The 17,206-nt window shown below is 42.8% G+C and overlaps 1 protein-coding gene across 11 annotated transcripts in view; it reads left to right on the plus strand.

Annotated features, from left to right (window-relative positions):
- The window catches only part of DLG2 (discs large MAGUK scaffold protein 2), a 1,449,438-nt gene that overhangs the window by 368,218 nt on the left and 1,064,014 nt on the right, over nucleotides 1-17,206 (plus strand). Inside the window, exon 1 of one of the 11 annotated variants that reach the window (XM_005287560.5) lies at nucleotides 4,673-5,792. The exons of 9 other annotated variants lie outside the window; for them this stretch is intronic. In XM_005287560.5, coding sequence (XP_005287617.1) covers nucleotides 5,673-5,792 — 120 coding nt within the window. In that variant the 5' untranslated portion in view covers nucleotides 4,673-5,672. Of the gene's footprint in view, nucleotides 1-4,672; nucleotides 5,793-17,206 lie in introns of those variants that run through there. One more of the 11 variants, XM_065595657.1, reaches the window with a different exon arrangement.

Below are 17,206 nucleotides of genomic sequence, written 5' to 3' on the forward strand. Positions count from 1 at the left end.
GCAGTAGAGTTGATACACTAGTGTGAAACAGGAGTTACATAGGTGAAGCCGTGCTCTGAAAGTAGAATTGATCCAAGGAATGGAAACCACTACCTTTCTGAGAGGAGACTCAAAGAGTTTGTCTTGTTTAGCCTAACCAAAAGAAGGCTGAGGGGAGATATGAATGATCTCTATAAATACATCAGAGGGATAAATACCAGGGAGGGAAAGGAGTTATTAAGTTAAGCGCCAATGTGGACGCAAGAACAAATGGATATAAACTGGCCATCAACAAATTGCGGCTGGAAATTAGGCAAAGATTTCTAACTATCAGGAACTTCTGGAACAGCCTTCCAAGGGGAGAAGTGGGGGCCAAAAACCTAAGTGGCTTAAAGTCTGAGCTTGATAATTTTATGGAGGGGATGGTATGATGAGAAGGGCTACAATGGCATATGGCCCATTGGTGACTGCCAGTAGCAAAAATCCCCTACGGCTGGAGACAGGACACTAGATGGGACAGCTGAGTTACCACAGAAAATTCTTTCCCAGATATCTGCTCAGGGTCTAACTGATCGCCATATTTGGGGTCAGAAAGGAATTTTCCTCTGGGTCAGATGGGCAGAGACCCTGGGGCGTTTTCACCTTCCTCTGCAGCATGGGCACGGGTCACTTTCAGGTTTAAACTAGAATTCTCTGTAACTTGAAGTCTTTAGACGATGAATTGAGGACTTCAGTAACTCAGCCAGAGGTTAGGGGTCTGTTTCAGGAGTGGGTGGGTGAGGTTCTGTGGCCTGCAATGTGCAGAAGGTTAGACAAGATGATCATGATGGTCCCTTCCGACCTTAAAGACAATGAGTCTAAAAGACAGAAACATCAAAAAAGTACGTGGGGAAGGATGATCGTCACTGCTGATACTCATAGGTAAGGCTACGATTTAGTCACAGGTATTTTTAGTAAAAGTCATGGACAATAAACAAAAATTCACCGCCTGTGACCTGTCCACGACTTACACTAAAAATACCTGTGTTTAAATCTTGGGGTGGGGGTGCGTCAGGGGTGTGTGGGTGGCTGCTGTGGGGATGTCCCAGGGGCCACTGCTGTGGGGGGCACCCAGGGCCAACAGCACCAGGGGCCACAGACCATGGCTGCTTTGGCTGGGAACCGCTGCCCAGGACCACGGACTGTGGCTGCTCCGTCCGGCTGCCTACGGACCGCAGGCTGGGGCCACGGACTGTGGCTGCTACTGCCTGTGGCCATGGATGCTCCATCTGTCCGTCCAGAGGCCGCTTCCTGGAGCTGCAGCTGCTCCAGACAGCTGCCCGGGGATCACAGCCCGGGACTGCAGACCACGGCTGCTCTGGCTGGCCGCCTGGGGACCGCTGCATTCGGGCTGGAACAGTGGCTGGTGTGGCTGTCTCTGGGGCTGCTTGAGCAGTGGCCCCAGAGCCAGCTGGTTGGGCGGCCTTGGGGTCAGCCACACTGGCCCCTGCAGAAGTTACTGAGGTCGTGGAAAGTCACGGAATCCGTGACTTCTGCGGCCTCCGTGACAGACACAGAGACCTACTCATAGGAATTGTGTGGCTAAATATCCTGGTTGACCTTGAAAAATCTCCACAATTATGTCTAACTCTCTTCTTACATCGTGTCAGAGAGCATCTCTTTGCCCATGCTCTGCTCCCTTTGGGGAAGGAAGCTATTCTTTCCTGTTTGTTGACGAGAAGGGTGAGGACATCTCTTCTCAGTTTCCTTCTTTCTTTCTCTCATCTGGGTTATTGTGTGGCTTTTTCTTGGACCTGGTAGCTCCCAAACTGCTTGTGTCTATTTGATGGTGTTCCCCAATCTTGGGTGAAATTCACCCCATTCCAGAGAATTCTTTTGAAGGACCTTCATGATGCTTAAACCAGAGATTGGTACTTAAGTGGTGTGGAGGGCATTGCAGGGGCCCCCTATAGTAGGTTTCACCCTTTTTCTCTTGTTGGGATATGCTGCTACCATTGCCATGTTCCTCCTATACTATTATTATACACTGCTTTACTCTGCAATTCAGTCTGCCTGATGCTAAGAAGAACAGGCATATCCCCTATTACAGCAGTGTTGTCTCCTAATCATCTAATGGAAGCGCAGCATGCTCAGAACCTCACAGGATCCAGCACTCACTCATAGGGCATTTTGCTTCTTCTGCCTGAGCCCGCACAGAGCAAGTACAGTGTCAGAGTGCCTCCTTTTTCCTTTCTGAGAGGTGTCTGATCATAAAGTAATGGCAACATTCCACAGCCAAAGGTAATTCCGCCGTAGCCTCAGGATATGCAGGGCCCTGCATGTTGTGCCTCTGTTTAAAAGGGGTCTATATCTATCGGATACAGATACTTCTGTGGCTTTTTGGACTTCTAGCTTCCAGGGGGGCTCTTTCCTGTGGTCTTGTGTTTAAAGAAGCCCTGAAGGCTTCAGTGAAATTTTGGCAGCTCTGACAGCACCTCTGCATGTAGAGATTTTGCCCTGTTGTGGACTTCCTATTATCAGCTTTGTGTCAAGGGCAGGCATTATAACCACCATTAGATGCTCAAGACCGGGGCCTAGGCATTATAAAATACATTCATTTCTTGAAGAGAGCAGTACCTAAAAAATTAGATTATTGGACTAAGAAATGTACATGCCACAATGCAAAAATGCTCCAGGGATCAGTTTGTGTAGCTTACATGATCCAGCCCCCGTCAAATTAACCTCCTGATGGTTTGCTTGGAGGTTTTGATTCTCTTGCTACCACTCAAATGCCTCAGTCTTTATGTACCAGCTGGCTCTCACAGGAACAGGAGTCTGCTCTGTATGAAGGTCAGGGTCTTGCCATTTCCTGGAAGACTTCTTCTTTTTCCCCAAACAGCTGAAGGCAATGTGAGTTTTTCTTTTGTAAAGACTTGGGGATGGGACTTTGTATTTGCCATTGCCCTAAGTATCTCTTATGCAGGTGATCACTTAGAAGTCATACAAGATGCATTTTTATGTCTACACTGTTCTGTTTTCTTTTAGTAAAATTGCTATTTTCCTGTTTTGTTTTTAATTTTGAAATCTTAACTTTTTAAGACCATGCAGTATAAGAGTGATTCAGAGACTTTCCTGAATGAAGTCTTCAGTAATCCATTTGGTAGAAAGGAGGCATCTGTCCTGGCCTAAACTTGATTTTCATATGCATCTACATTGGAGAGGCCAATCTGCGGCTCTTCAGAAGTTCATATGCGGCTCCTTGTATAGGCACCAACTCTGGGGCTAGAGCTACAGGTGCCAACTTTCCAATGTGCCAGGGCGTGCTCACTGCTCAACCCCTGGCTCTACCACAGGCCCTGCCCCCATTCCACCCCTTCCTGCCCCCTCCCCTGAGCCTGCCGTGTCCTCTCTCTTCCCCCTTCTCTCCTCTTCTCCCCCCCCCCCCCCAAGCCTCCTGCATGCCACGAAACAGCTGATTGGGAGGTGCGGGGAGGGAGGGGGAGGCACTGATCAGTGGGGCTGCCGGTGGGCGGAAGGTGCTGGGAGCAGCAGGTGGGGGGACTGATGGGGGGGCTGCTGACGTATTACTGTGGCTCTTTGGCAATGTACATTAGTAAATTCTGGCTCCTTCTCAGGCTCAGGTTGGCCACCCCTAATATACATGCTTGCCTGATCCTTGCCTAGGAGCAGCTTCAGGTCTGTACATCTATTCATCTTTGCTTTTTTGAGTCAGATTTCTCTGGTGGATCACAATTCCCCAAGATCTGTGATTTTTTCCCCCCAACGAATTAGATGCTTAATTTTAATTGTTAATGTACCGTACTGAGAAATAAAACTGCGATTTCTTTCCCTCTTTATTCACTTGATAAGTGAAGGAGAAAACATCAATTAAATCTCCAATATTTTTTGCTGAGCAACATGTTACTATGTTGTGGCTCATTTATTGGGAATTGCTGCAGCAGAGGTCTGTGAGCTACTGTAACTTTGAGATGTGATAGCAATATTGACCAGGGCAGCTAGACTCCTGGTTAATTACTAATAAAAGTTGTAGAATAAGAGTTTTGTTCCGGAAGTCATTGCTTATGCTTGTGGTTGTGATTACTAATTACCTATATTTGTATGACAGACATAAATGGGAATCAAATTAAGTAGCTGTTTTAGGATACAGTATAGAGTAACATCTAGCTTTAAACACCATTGCCTTTTTCATTCCTAATAAAAGGCACAAATAATGACAGACTAAAAATAGCTGTTCACTCGGAATTGACGACAGTTTCCTAGTGCCAGTCATTATGGAGAAGCTGAAAAACATGCTGTCTTTCCCCTTCCCCTAATTGTTCTTCTTTAAATGCATGTCTTTCTGTTTAAGCTTCTTCACCTCATTGCCCACAAAAAAAAAATACTCCCTGACTTTGGCAGGGTTTCAGCATCTCTGCAGATTTCTGGAGGGTTTATGTAAACCCTTATTTTTAAAAATCCTAAAAGTCACTGAAGATTTTTCTATTAAGTTCTGCTTATCCTACACAAATTGCTCTGTGCTGATAGGGAAGGTGGTAGTGAAGCCTTTACCGCTCTTTTCCTCCCACAGTTATCTGCTGCAGTGGGGAGGGGGAGGGCAGTGGGAGGGAAGTCTTTTCCGGTTTTATTTCTGAAGACAGCTTCTTAATCCAGTGTGAATGTTAGTGGTTTCCAGTGCTGGAAATGAAGAGTTGGATCCTTGCTTTGGACTTCATGTCCTTTCAGACCAGTAAACAATCAGTTAATTGGTAGCATCCTGTGGCTGACAGGAGTGAGAGGAGTGATTTCATCTTATTTTTGTGCTTGTGAATTCAGGTTTAGCCTTCTGGCTAGGTTCTGGGTTTCATCTTTCTGGAAGATATCTGAACATTCAGAGTTAGTAGTTGCAAAATGTGAGGTACAATCTTCACTGGGATTCTCTGCTTTCATTTTAATTTTTCTCTGTCTGTAATCCCAGCCAGACAAGAAAACATAGCTTTTAAAGCCGATGGTCCGTGTTCTTAGCTAGGAGCACAAGGAGATTCATGATTTTTATAACTAGTTCATTGCATTTTTATTAAATGAGGGTGAAGGAGTAGGTGGGACTTTTTAGCCATTTAAAAATAGATTAGCACAGTGGACTGAACTTGCATTTGAGGAAACATTAATAAACCAGCCAGCCATTGTCCCTAATCAGAGACTGTATTTGTAAGTAGAACGTGTTGAATCTGTAATAGTTGATGACGTTGTCTTTGTTAAAAGGGATGCTGCATCTTTAACAAGACTAGACAGAAACATTGCAGAGTCTACAGTAAATCTCAGAACAGAAAGAGTCCTTTCTTCATTTCCCACATGTAAAATTTATTCCATTGGTAAAATATTAAAAAAAAAAAAAAAAAACCCAAAGCCATACGGAAATATTAGTAACTGGTTAAATTTTAATTCCTCACCTTTCCCCTCTAGGTGCGTCTTTGCCCCCTCCCCCGTTTTATATTCTCCCCAAATTTAAAATGCTGGAAGGAAAAGCAACTGAGGTCTAAGTTTCAGATGCAGAATTGTCTGCTAATTGAAATTACTGGGCATAATGCTATATATAGCCGATGAAGAGATATATAGCTTTCACTCAGTGCCTTCAAGACATGTCTTTTTGTAGTCAGAAAAACAGAGATCAATGCATTTTCAAACTGACAGAGAGAACGGATGCTCCTTAGTAGCACATGCTCAGGATCGTGTGTGTTCCGTTTGTGCAGAGCAGAGAAGCTGAATACTGGTCCATATGCTCCTTGTTTACTGCAATGTTTTTTGCATGTTACTGTGCGCTCCGGACTAACGTGAAGGTAAGAAGAGATGAGACAACAATTTGGCAGAAATGTACATGTAAAAGCAGCTGCAGAAAATGTCTACCTTGTATTGCTCAGTACTTTGGAATTGCTGGCTGAGCAGGCATATTATTACAGGTGGTTGTGAAGGCTTTGTTTTATTGTGTCTATGTAGCTTAACTAGAGAAGCATGTTTTAATTTTGCATTATAGTGACCTTCAGTTTTAACTGTTTGCAATTCAGTTCCTACCTTTTGTCTGCTATGATAAAAATGTTTTGGTAATGTCCAGGTAGGCCAGAAACAAGAATCCTAAAGGCTGTTTGTGGAAAGCTACATAGAATTCAAATATTCTCCCCTCTACTCCCTCCTCCTGACCCTTATCCCCAAAGTGATAAATCTGCATGTTTTCTTGTTGATTACTTGTCTGAGAGCCAGGGGTTTTCTTGTAGCTGTATTTTCATCCAGATTTGTTTTTAACTTGTCACCAAATCCATTCAAACAAATGATAAGAAATGTCCTGAGAATTAAAATATATATTATCACTCTGCAAAATGCCAAGGAAAATATGGAAAATGCTAAGTCTGCTGGCAGCATCAATCCCATGGTCACTGTTAACCAGCTTTTGTCGCTCATGTTAGCATTTTTTGCTCTGTTAATTAGCCTTAAAACTTCAATATAAGTTGTTAGATTTATTCCCTTGTCAGAAGCTAGGACAATATTAGCAGAAAGGATCACTGACACTGTATTCAGCTCTGAGCCAAGCAAGTGGGCCAGCTGTGGGAATCCAATTGCATAATTTAAATGAATTACAGTCTTCTGTCAGCATATTGGGGAGGTACTATTGGCATTCTGATTGTGTCAGGCACAGTGGAGTGTTTCTTTCTGGGAAGGAAGGCATTATAAAAGAAAAGTAATACAAATATTTAACTGGATCAATAATTGTAAAGAATATTTGGGTTTTAGACTGCTTTTTAACGTCCCTGTGAGTAAAAGTAAGCTTTCTGTATGTAGGCTTGGTATGAACAACAGATTTGGTAGTGGAATGATGATCTTTATATTGTTTATTAAGTCAAAAGGAATTTTTGGTCATTAGCCTTTTTTATTTTTAAAGGTATCATTTCGTCAACAACTTGCATTCTGAGAACATAATCCTGTAAATGTAATCAAAGTGTGTGCTGCAGATAGGTTTACTGAATTGTCAAGACTTTGCTTTTTATTACTTTTTCATTAACTTTTGTAATCCACTTTCTTCCCCACGTCTGACAGGGAAGATGGAAAAAAATACAAATTATCTTTGACTACTTGGACAGCAAGCCAACATGTACAGCTAATAATTTTGAATACCACTGTTTGTCTTATTAAAAATATAGTTACTTTTTTTCTTATGGTTTTTCTGAAAATGTTTCTGGCAGCAAATTATACCCACTTTGTGTTCTGTAGTCCATGCAGCAAATTGTCAATAAACAATAAAAATGTTCAGAGACCAATTATTCTCTGTTGTTTAAGATCGTCATATTACTCTGTGTAGAACTGTATTGAAGGTATTCTGCTAAAATGGTACTGATATCGAGAAATGACTTTTCAGTCTAAATAACAATGGATGCAGGAGAAGTTGCAGTAAAGTTTGTAACTGTAAGTTTCACGAGGTAGGTACCTTATAAGTAAGTACTATGGTAACGGTTAGCCTCATGGGTTTAACTTTAGAAATGCCTTTGCTTGGATTCACAGACAGGGAAAAATAAGTGTTACTACACAAAAACTCTGGCCAAATCCTGATGTGTGTTTGGATAAGTACTGCTTACTTTGCGGGAACTTCTTCTTTAGTTGCTAAATAGCTAGATTTATTCATTTGCTGTACAATATCAGCATATTGAATATTATTTATATGACATTATTCTGAATGGTTTAACTTCAGATGTTTCTATTTTTCATCTAACACACCAGTTTTCAAGTTATCCTTTCATGGGAATAGCAATATAAAAAGCCGCATAAAGTTCCCAGATCACTGGGGTAGCTGATCAAGTGGCAGTGATTACCACTCACGTGTGCAGTAATTCCTATTTTATTTTCCCGAAATAGGAAATTACTTATTAAGTAGGGTTTTAGTGAAAGGCAGCCTCCCACCAATCCTTCTAATATATGTATTATACAGCGTTTCTGTAGAATTCTGGTACTATTAAATTGGTTGGCACTAACATGATCCGCAGCTTTATGGGTGGCCAAAATAAACGCAATACATTATAAAACATCTGTTTCTGGTTTTGTATTTTTTTCCCCTTTAAAGGGATGGAAAAATCCTAGTGGTTCTCAAATATTTTGGCCTTTAAATGACAATATAGAATTAAATTGTAAGTACAGACTGTTACAGCAAGTAGGTTAGCTTTAACTAAAAAAGTGAAAAAGAAAAGAGGTTGTGTCTGTTTCTGGTGGCAGATGCAGTTTATGGTGCTAGAAGTATCAGGTTTTTAAGTTCAAGGCAGGACTCACGGTTCTTGATTGCAAGTCTGGCTGAGATCACCAGCATGAACTTATTTAAGGTATGTAAGCTAGTAAAAGGAAAAGTAGGCTCCCCTTTGCATTGTCATTCAAAACACGTTTTTGCAGTTGACTAAGGAATAGTATTGACCATAAACATCTAACTTCTTGTATGAATAAATATTTATTTTTGCCTGTGCAGCAGTGAAACAGCAATGCTTAATATATATGGGAGAAAGATGTGTGAATTTTCAGAAAATTTTACTGCAGGTAAAAACATATCAATCTTCACATAGTTTCAATTTTAAAATGAAAAAACAAAATTATGTTTTGAATTTACAATTTGTCCTATTAAAATATAGACTCTTGTGGGATGGTGTATATATTATAAGATATTTTGTTCCTCAGCAGCAGATGTCATCTGAGTCTATGTAAGAGGACAGGTTTAAATTAAATTTTAGGAACAATATCTCCAAAGACAGAAACATATAGTGGTCATTATAAAAAGACTGGATACTTACCACATGTAGTAGTTACACTTGCTGTTGTAGCTGCAACATTTCCCATTCAAAATACAGCATAATGAACACCACAAGTGTTGCTTGATCATAAATGTTTGTGGTTAGAATTGTGCCCATTGTATACTGGTCACCCTTAAAATCTTCCTATTCTTGACTTAGATAATTAGTGTATGTTTTCTCAGTAGACCTCTACCCCGATATAACGTGACCTGATATAACATGAATTCGGATATAACGCGGTAAAGCAGTGCTCCGGGGGGGCGGGGCTGCGCGCTCCGGCGGATCAAAGCAAGTGCGATATAATGCAGTTTCACCTATAACGCGGTAAGGTTTTTTGGCTCCTGAGGACAGCGTTATATCGGGGTAGAGGTGTATTTACAGTATTCCCGGTGTAAGTGTAGGGAGCGTTGTGGATACTGAAGTCACATTGTATAAGGCAAGACTGAAATGTTTTTACAGGTGATGTCTGTCAGTGTCTTAAGTTATTTTGCCGAAGTTTGGGACTAAAATCCTGGCCCTGTGGAAGTCAGTGTAAGTTTTTGTAATGGTGCTCTTGGCCCCTTGCTGAAATTTAGTGGGTTGTTTTGGTTTTATTTTTGGTTAGCCTCTCCCAATACCAGGAAACAGGGGAAGGGTCGAAAGGTAGTCAGGATCCTGAGACTGACAGGTCCCCAGATCCAATTGGAAGAGGCAAGCACTCCAAGTTAGTTGGATTGACAGGGCAGGTAGGCCAGTGAGGGAGTCAAGAGCCCAGGGCCCAATCTCTGTGTGAGCTGGGGCTACCAGGAGACAATAAGGCAGAGCCAGAGGGAGTGCAGCAGCCTCGAGCTGAGGAGCTGGAGCAGCATCCCAGAGGCAGAGCTGAGCTGGAGGCCAACCTGATCTTTCTTTGAGAAGAAGATAACATTTTTTTTAGAGAAAGGAAATGCAGCAGATCTAGTCTACCTGGATTTCAGTAAGGCATATGATACAATTCCACATGGAAAATTATTAGTTAAATTGGAGATGATGGGGATTAATGTGAGAATTGAAGGACGGATAAGGAACTGGTTAAAGGGGACAGTTCAGTGTGTCATATGAAAGCTGTAGTTTCAGGCTGGAAGGAGGTTACTGGTGGAGTTCCTCTGGGATTGGTCTTGGGACCAATCTTATTTAACATTTTTATTGACGACATTGGCACAAAGTGGGAGTGTGCTAATAAAATTTTTGAATGACACAAAGTTGGGAGGTATTACCAATATGGAGGAAGACCAGAATATTATACAGGAAGATCTGGATGACCTTGAAAACTAGAGTAATAGAAGTAGGATGAAATTTAATAGAGCAAAGTGCATTTAGGGACTAACAACAAATTTTTTTGCTATAATCTGTGGATGTATCAGTTGGAAGCGACAGAGGAGAAGGAAGACCTGGGTGTATTGCTTGATCACAGGATGACTATGAGATGCCAATGTGATGTGGCTTTCTCAAATAACAAGGCAGGACCATGATATATTCAGTCATTTGTACCTATCACACTTGATATGGGCGGGGAGGCCATCGACATGACTTTCTCCATTTGAGGCACTTCACGTTCAGAATTCACTCATCACAGTACTGAGCCATGAGTTAAACTTCAGGGTCTCATGTAAGGCACGTTATTTTGTTGTGTATTCAGAGACATATCCTACAAGGTAGCCAGTACTCCTAAGAAATGTTGAACACCCTTAATTCTCATTTAGGTTAGTGGGAGTTGTGTCCCATTGGTGGTTCACTTCTCTGCAGCTCTTGTTAGAACTGACATGCTACACCTAATACACTGTAGGTATGAAATACACTCAAAAGGTGGCATGTAATATACAACTGGAAATCTACTAACTCAACTGATCATTAATATCATTGTGTGGTGTATAGACGGGGTGTGTACAAAGAGTTATACATATGTGCTAGAATTATGTTAAGATGTGTTTGGCAAGCAATGCATAAGACCAGCCTGCCTTAGGCAGAGACAATGAACGTACATTTATATGAAAGGTCAACAAAACCATCAACCTAACGAGCGGGGGAAACAGCCACTTAACTGTAAAGATGGGAGTCTGAACCTCAAATGGTAAGCAATTGAAACAACTGATAGTATACAATATTACTGTATTATAAAAGCGTATCAAGTAAGATCTTACAAAAGCTGTGACCCACTGGTGATTAATATAATTGTGAAATGTATGCATTAACTCTGTATGAGGAATTACGGATACTTACTGATTTTATGCTTTAAAGTCTGTGACCAAAACACAGGAAGAAACAGATTTCTTAAAACAGGGTCAATGAACTTTGGGAAGACAGCATGTTATCTACAAACGCAGCAGGAGAGAGAAGCTTTGTCTGGGCTCACTTTTCAAAAAATAAATTTCAGAAGTTTACTGGACTATAAAAAGAAAGGGGAGAGACACCTAGTTATCCATCATGTAGGGGATTAAAAGGGCTGGAGATCGTGAAATCACAGAGCATTGGATCCTTCAACCAAACGGGTTGAAGTCTCTGGGACCAGAGTTTAGGTGAGAAACCTGCTTAGGCAAAGGTTGTAACTTGCTGAAATGAAGTTTTAGTCTTAGAAGCACATTGTTGCTTTTGTTTGTAACCCTTCCTTATCCTTATTCCTTGGTATCACTTAATCGTATGTCCTCTTGTTAAATAAACTTGTTTTACTTTTACTATAAACCAATTCACTGCCCTGATTGAAGGGAAGGGTGTATGAAACCCAGTTAATCTAGCAGGTTGCAATATATTGTCTCTTTAAAGGAGCAATAAACTTAACGTCTGTAAGTGTTTCAGTAGGGGGGCTGGATTCTGCAGAGAGACATCTGAGGAACTCAGGAGTTGTGGTTGACTCTTTGTTACCTGCAAGGCAAGGTTTTGACTGTCAGAGTCCCAAAGTGTTTGCTGGTAAGGCAGACAAACTGGTGTGTCAGGGAGTTGTCACACAAGTTTAACAGTGGCAAAGCTCTCACTTGCTGAGGTTGAGAGGGGTAACACAGTAATTCACAATTCTGGGAACATCAGCAGATGTCACATTGGAGGATGGTTTAGGGGAAATTTGGGACTGAGAAGGTGTGAAAAGTAACTGGGTGGTGAAAGACAGGGTGTGACCCGTATGTTGTAGGCTGACTGTTGGTGTCAGGGCTGTGAGCCACAGTAGCATAGCATTGAAGCATTCAGCATTGGAGGGCAGGCCTCACTGGTCTGGGCTGAACCCCTAAGTGTCAGAGAGGGCACTCGGCATCTTACTGGAGATGCTATGAACCTGGCAGGACTGGGCTTTCATTGATCATTTTGTTGATTATTTTCTTTGTTTATGGGTGTTAACGGGGGGGGGGGGGGGGACGGTGACTGTTTTTCATTTTTAACATTTGACTACCTAGGCCTGCTGGCTTCAAGTATGGGATCATTACTTAGTGTCACCCCTTAACACTGGCTGATGTAATTTATGGGTCACATTCTCATTTGGCAGCTACGAGCTGCTTCAGTGGTGCAAAAGGTCTGTAAAGTTGTTCTAAATGGGCAGCTGGAGATTCTCCAAATGTAAAGGAATCCCTGGCTTGGTATGAGTGCCTAGCCCCCATGGCAGGAGCTGGAAGCTGCTAAAAGCTGGTGTAATTTGACTACTTTTGCTTGCTTTCCTCTCCCTCCCATAGCACTTATGTTTTTAAAATATAATTTACTAATTTAACTTACCAATTTGCAATTTAAGCACAGAGTGGTTAAGGTCATAAACACACTATTTCTTTATTACCAACAGCTATATAACATCATAGTCAGTATAAAATCCATGTGAAACAACACTTTGTGGTGTGTGTGTGTGTGTGTGTGTGTGTGTGTGTGTGTGTGTGTGTGTGTGTGTACATAACCCGCTCCTCACAAATGTGTGATGATTGTAGCCATAAAATTTAATTATATGATCACATACCTTGGACTGTCTTGTCTGCAGGCCCCTCACTAATCCATGTGTGACAGGAATTAGTGATTAAGACTGGGATTTTAAATGAGCCAAAGGGAATTAGGCTCCAGATCCCATAAAAATCCCAGTCTGAATCTGTGATTGTAAGGCAGAATGCCAGATTCGTTCTACCCACCCCACGACATACTGCAGCATATCTCTTTTCCCCAGAGGTCACACAGAAATAGGTTAGATGACCCAGTAGGGTATAGCTGTTTAGTTCCATCAATGCTTAGGGAGTTACCCACCTATACCTTTGTGCAGGGATGAGAGTATAGCAGAATAAAAAGAATAACCTGTACAGATAAAGGGTAATTCAGAAATATCACTTGTAGATCTTCAAAATAAAAAGACAAAAATAGGGTAAAAATAGAAAATAGACCAGTAGCTTTCAGTTAGTTTGCTCTCGTGCATGCAACTGAGAGTAGAGTACAGCATGAGTCCTGTACTAGCAGGGCCGGCTCCAGGGTTTTGGCCGCCCAAAGCAGCCAAAAAAAAAAAAAAGCCGCGATCGGCGGCGGCAATTCGGCGGAAGGTCCTTCGCTCCTAGCAGGAGTGAGGGACCGTCCGCCAAATTGCTGCCGAATAGCTGGACCTGCCGCCCCTGTCCAGAGTGGCCGCCCCAAGCACGTGCTTGCCAAGCTGGTGCCTGGAACTGGCCCTGTGTGCTAGTGGATATTTTTTCATCAAAGCACTTCAGTTTTTTTCTAGTGACTATGAGGTAGTAACTAATATGTCAATCATTACTATAAGGTAAGTGGCAGTCCAAAATATTATATTAGTACTATATTACATTACAAGATAATGTAGGTTATTATTGGAAGGTATGTAAATATCGAGGTCAAGGAAATACACACTTGGACTGAGGTGGAAATGGACATAGGAGACGAAAGTGTTGAGAGTCTCTGGGTTAGGCTAAAAGGGATAAAAAAACAAGGGAGATGTCATGCTAGGAGTCTACTACAGGCCACCTAACCAGGTGGAAGAGGTGGATGAGGCTTTTTTTAAACAACTAACAAAATCATCCAAAGCCCAAGATTTGGTGGTGATGGGGGACTTCAACTATCCAAATATATGTTGGGAAAATAACACAGCGGGGCACAGACTATCCAACAAATTCTTGGACTGCATTGCAGACAACTTTTTATTTCAGAAGGTTGAAAAAGCTACTGGGGGGAAGCTGTTCTAGACTTGATTTTAACAAATAGGGAGGAACTCGTTGAGAATTTGAAAGCAGAAGGCAGCTTGGGTGAAAGTGATCATGAAATCATAGAGTTTGCAATTCTAAGGCAGGGTAGAAGGGAGAACAGCAAAATAGAGACAATGGATTTCAGGAAGGCAGATTTTGGTAAGCTCAGAGAAAGCTAATAATGAGAATGGTACCAGCATTTCAGTTCTATTCTGTATCTCCTGATTTAATATGGACTCATTAGAGCTTATCTGATGTGCTCTTCTTATCAGAGATATATAATTGGTCTTTTTGCATGAGGAAAATTAAAAAGATCTGAGATTTTAAAAAGTATTTAAATTAGTTGGATTTTTTTAATATATGTGAGTTACTAGGATATAGTATCACATTTGTTGTGCAGCTCATGTATATTGTGTTTACACAAAAGTGATGAAAGGTAAAGTATTGTTAATTCACTACATATATTAATAGGTTTTACAAATATATTTAGGAGATGCAAGTACTCTTGTGTTATCTTTACTCTTCTCATATTGTAAAGGAAATCAATAGATCAATGATGCTGATAATTACTTCATACAGTGTTGAATAATATCAACTTTGGTATATTAATTATTTTTATTTAAATATCCATAGCACCTAATTTTGAATCAGACGCTGTAAATGTAGAGCACTTTAAAGCCCAAATATTGCAAACACTTCCATGCATGAGTGACTTTGTGCACATGAGTAGTTCCAATTGAAATCAGTCTGACTACTAACATGCATAAAGCTACTCCTGTTATGTAAATGTTTTTAGAATCTGGTCTTTAGTGTTTGCAGGATTGGTCCATAGTTGCAGATACAACAAAATGTCCCATTTAAAACAATTAGGTATTGAACAAGTGAAGAATCCGATTCTAACATTTATGTTGTTGCATAACACTTTACTCCATAAGTGTCCCAGTTCACTTCAGTGATGTTACTCAAATAGTAAAGGCCTGGACACAGGAGTTAGGTCTTGTGATGCTGAGCATCAGAGACCACCTGCTGGATTGAGCTCCACATGTAATTTAAGCAACCAAACACCTATCTCTCATCTTGGGGCTTAGGTGGGAGATATCTTGGCACCTAGAAGAAGATAGTCGTGTGCATGCCCAGAGGCAGAAACATAGGTGCCTAGTCAATGTAGGCACTGTGTGAGTTTGGGCACCTACAGGGTTCATTGGGAGTCTTTTTTTCATTCCATGGAGCCTAAAACTGGGACTTAGACTCTTCTTGTGCATCCAGGCTTAAGGTACTACTATTCAACATAAGTACAGGGCAGGCCCGCCAACAGCAATTCCGGGCCCCAGGGCAGAACAGTCAGTGGGCCCCCACGCGTGGACGTGGTCCGCCTGACATTTGGGCGATGCTGTGCCTGCGCTGGCTGGTGCCCAGCAAGCTGCCAGCTGCGCTGCTGGGCGCGCTTTTCCACATGCCTGCCCGGCTGCCATCACTGGTACCACCCCGTGTGCACCTAGGAGCCCTGCCAGAGGCGACTAATGGGAGGGACACAAGGGGGCACCAGCTAAGGGGGGGGGACACAGGCTCCCACATGACTCCTCCCTGCCCCAGCCCGGGGCCCCCCGCACTCTCCCCGTCCCCGTCTCCCCATCCCATGTTACCTGGGTGGGGGGGCTCTATCCTCCTGCTGTGCCAGCCTGGCTCCCCCTGGCTGTTCGGCTGCTCTTCTGGCAGCCAGGTTGCGGAGCCACGCCCCGGTACAGCACAGCAGCTGCCTGGGAGAGCACCTGGCTGCTGCAGCAGCAGGCTGCCCCCCCAGGCTCAGCTTCCCATGACAGTGGCTGAGTGAGCCGGAGCTCCCCTCTCGCCCACCCTCCCCGGCATGCTCAGAGTCGGCTTCTGTCCCCAGAAACTGAGCCTGGGCAGGGAGAGAGCTGCTGCTCCCTGCCTTGCCCAGGCTCAGCTGCTGGGGACAGGAGCCGACTCTGAGCATGCCAAGGAGGGCTCTGGCTCACTCAGCCACTGTCCCTAGAGAAGCTGAGTCCCAGGGCAGCCGCTGCGCTGCACTGGGCAGCGTGGCCGGAAGAGGAGAGGCTCTGGCCCTGCCCCTGCCCCTTCCTCTTCCTAGCCGGGGCTGGCAGCTGGGTCGAGTGCCCCGAGCAGTCGTCTGGCGAGGGAGGGCAGCCGACCCTTCCCACCCTTCCCCCTGGCGTTGCCGCTGAGCCCTGCGGCCCACCCAGGTCTCCTGGCCGCCAGGCCCTTTTAAATCGCCTGGGCAATTGCCCCCTTTGCCCCTCCCCCCATTGACGGGCCTGGTACAGGGTATTAGAATCCATCCCTAACAGTGTTTTCCCCAGGAATTGAAATTAGGGGGGGGGTGTTCGAATTTATGGGGTGGGGAGTCAGGGCCGATGAGGGGTGAGACTGTGAGGGTGAAGGTGGGCTGTATGGCACCATAGTAAAAACTGAAAAATGTTTCATGACCATTTTATTAGATTTAACTCATGTTTTAAAATCATCACACAAATTAAAGTTGGCTACTCAAGCCTTCTATGAAGCACTACATCTACATCCTTCTTGATTTTTTGTTATAATTTTGCACAACTCTGTTAATTAACTTCTTGAATGCAATGCGTTCATCTCTGGTGGCTTCTTGTGTGTCCGATACTTCCATTCCTTCAATTGATATGCTCATTAGTTCATTCACATGATCGGGCAGAAGGCAACTTCTTTCAGAACACAAAATTCTATTCAATGATGAAAAAGAACGCAGTAGCTGTTGTGACTGGGAGTAGCGAGAGATAAATTCCTACTTCTTTCATCCCAGGAAACATAACATAAAGATCAGGTCGAGCCACTAGTGATGATAAAAAAGAAGTTGAAGTCAAATCTTCATTCATTCATCGTATGATGTTCCACTCTGTGTTCAAATTCTCTATTCTGTCCTGAGCACTTGGCAGCCCCCTTACTGGTAGTGCCTTACTCTACTCAACTGTTGGTGTTTTATAGGACAGGGATCTGTAAAAGCTACATAGAAGTTGAGTAGAATCTAGAAGTCACTGTTGTAGATTTTTAAGAATCAAGTCTGTACTTTTTCAGTTGTCTTAACAAACACTACTTGTCCTCTTCACTTAAGGATTCAGTATAAATGCCTTAATTAGTCATCTTCTGGACTGAAGTCTTTGGTTCTTCCAGTACTTTTTCAATTGATATCTCTCTGATTGATCCAAATGTAGCTTCTATTGCCGGACAAAGATCTACTACTGTCGTAGCGGATGCCTGGATGGCATT

Source organism: Chrysemys picta, chromosome 1, assembly GCF_011386835.1.
Source record: "Chrysemys picta bellii isolate R12L10 chromosome 1, ASM1138683v2, whole genome shotgun sequence".
Classification (NCBI taxonomy): Eukaryota; Metazoa; Chordata; order Testudines; family Emydidae; genus Chrysemys; species Chrysemys picta.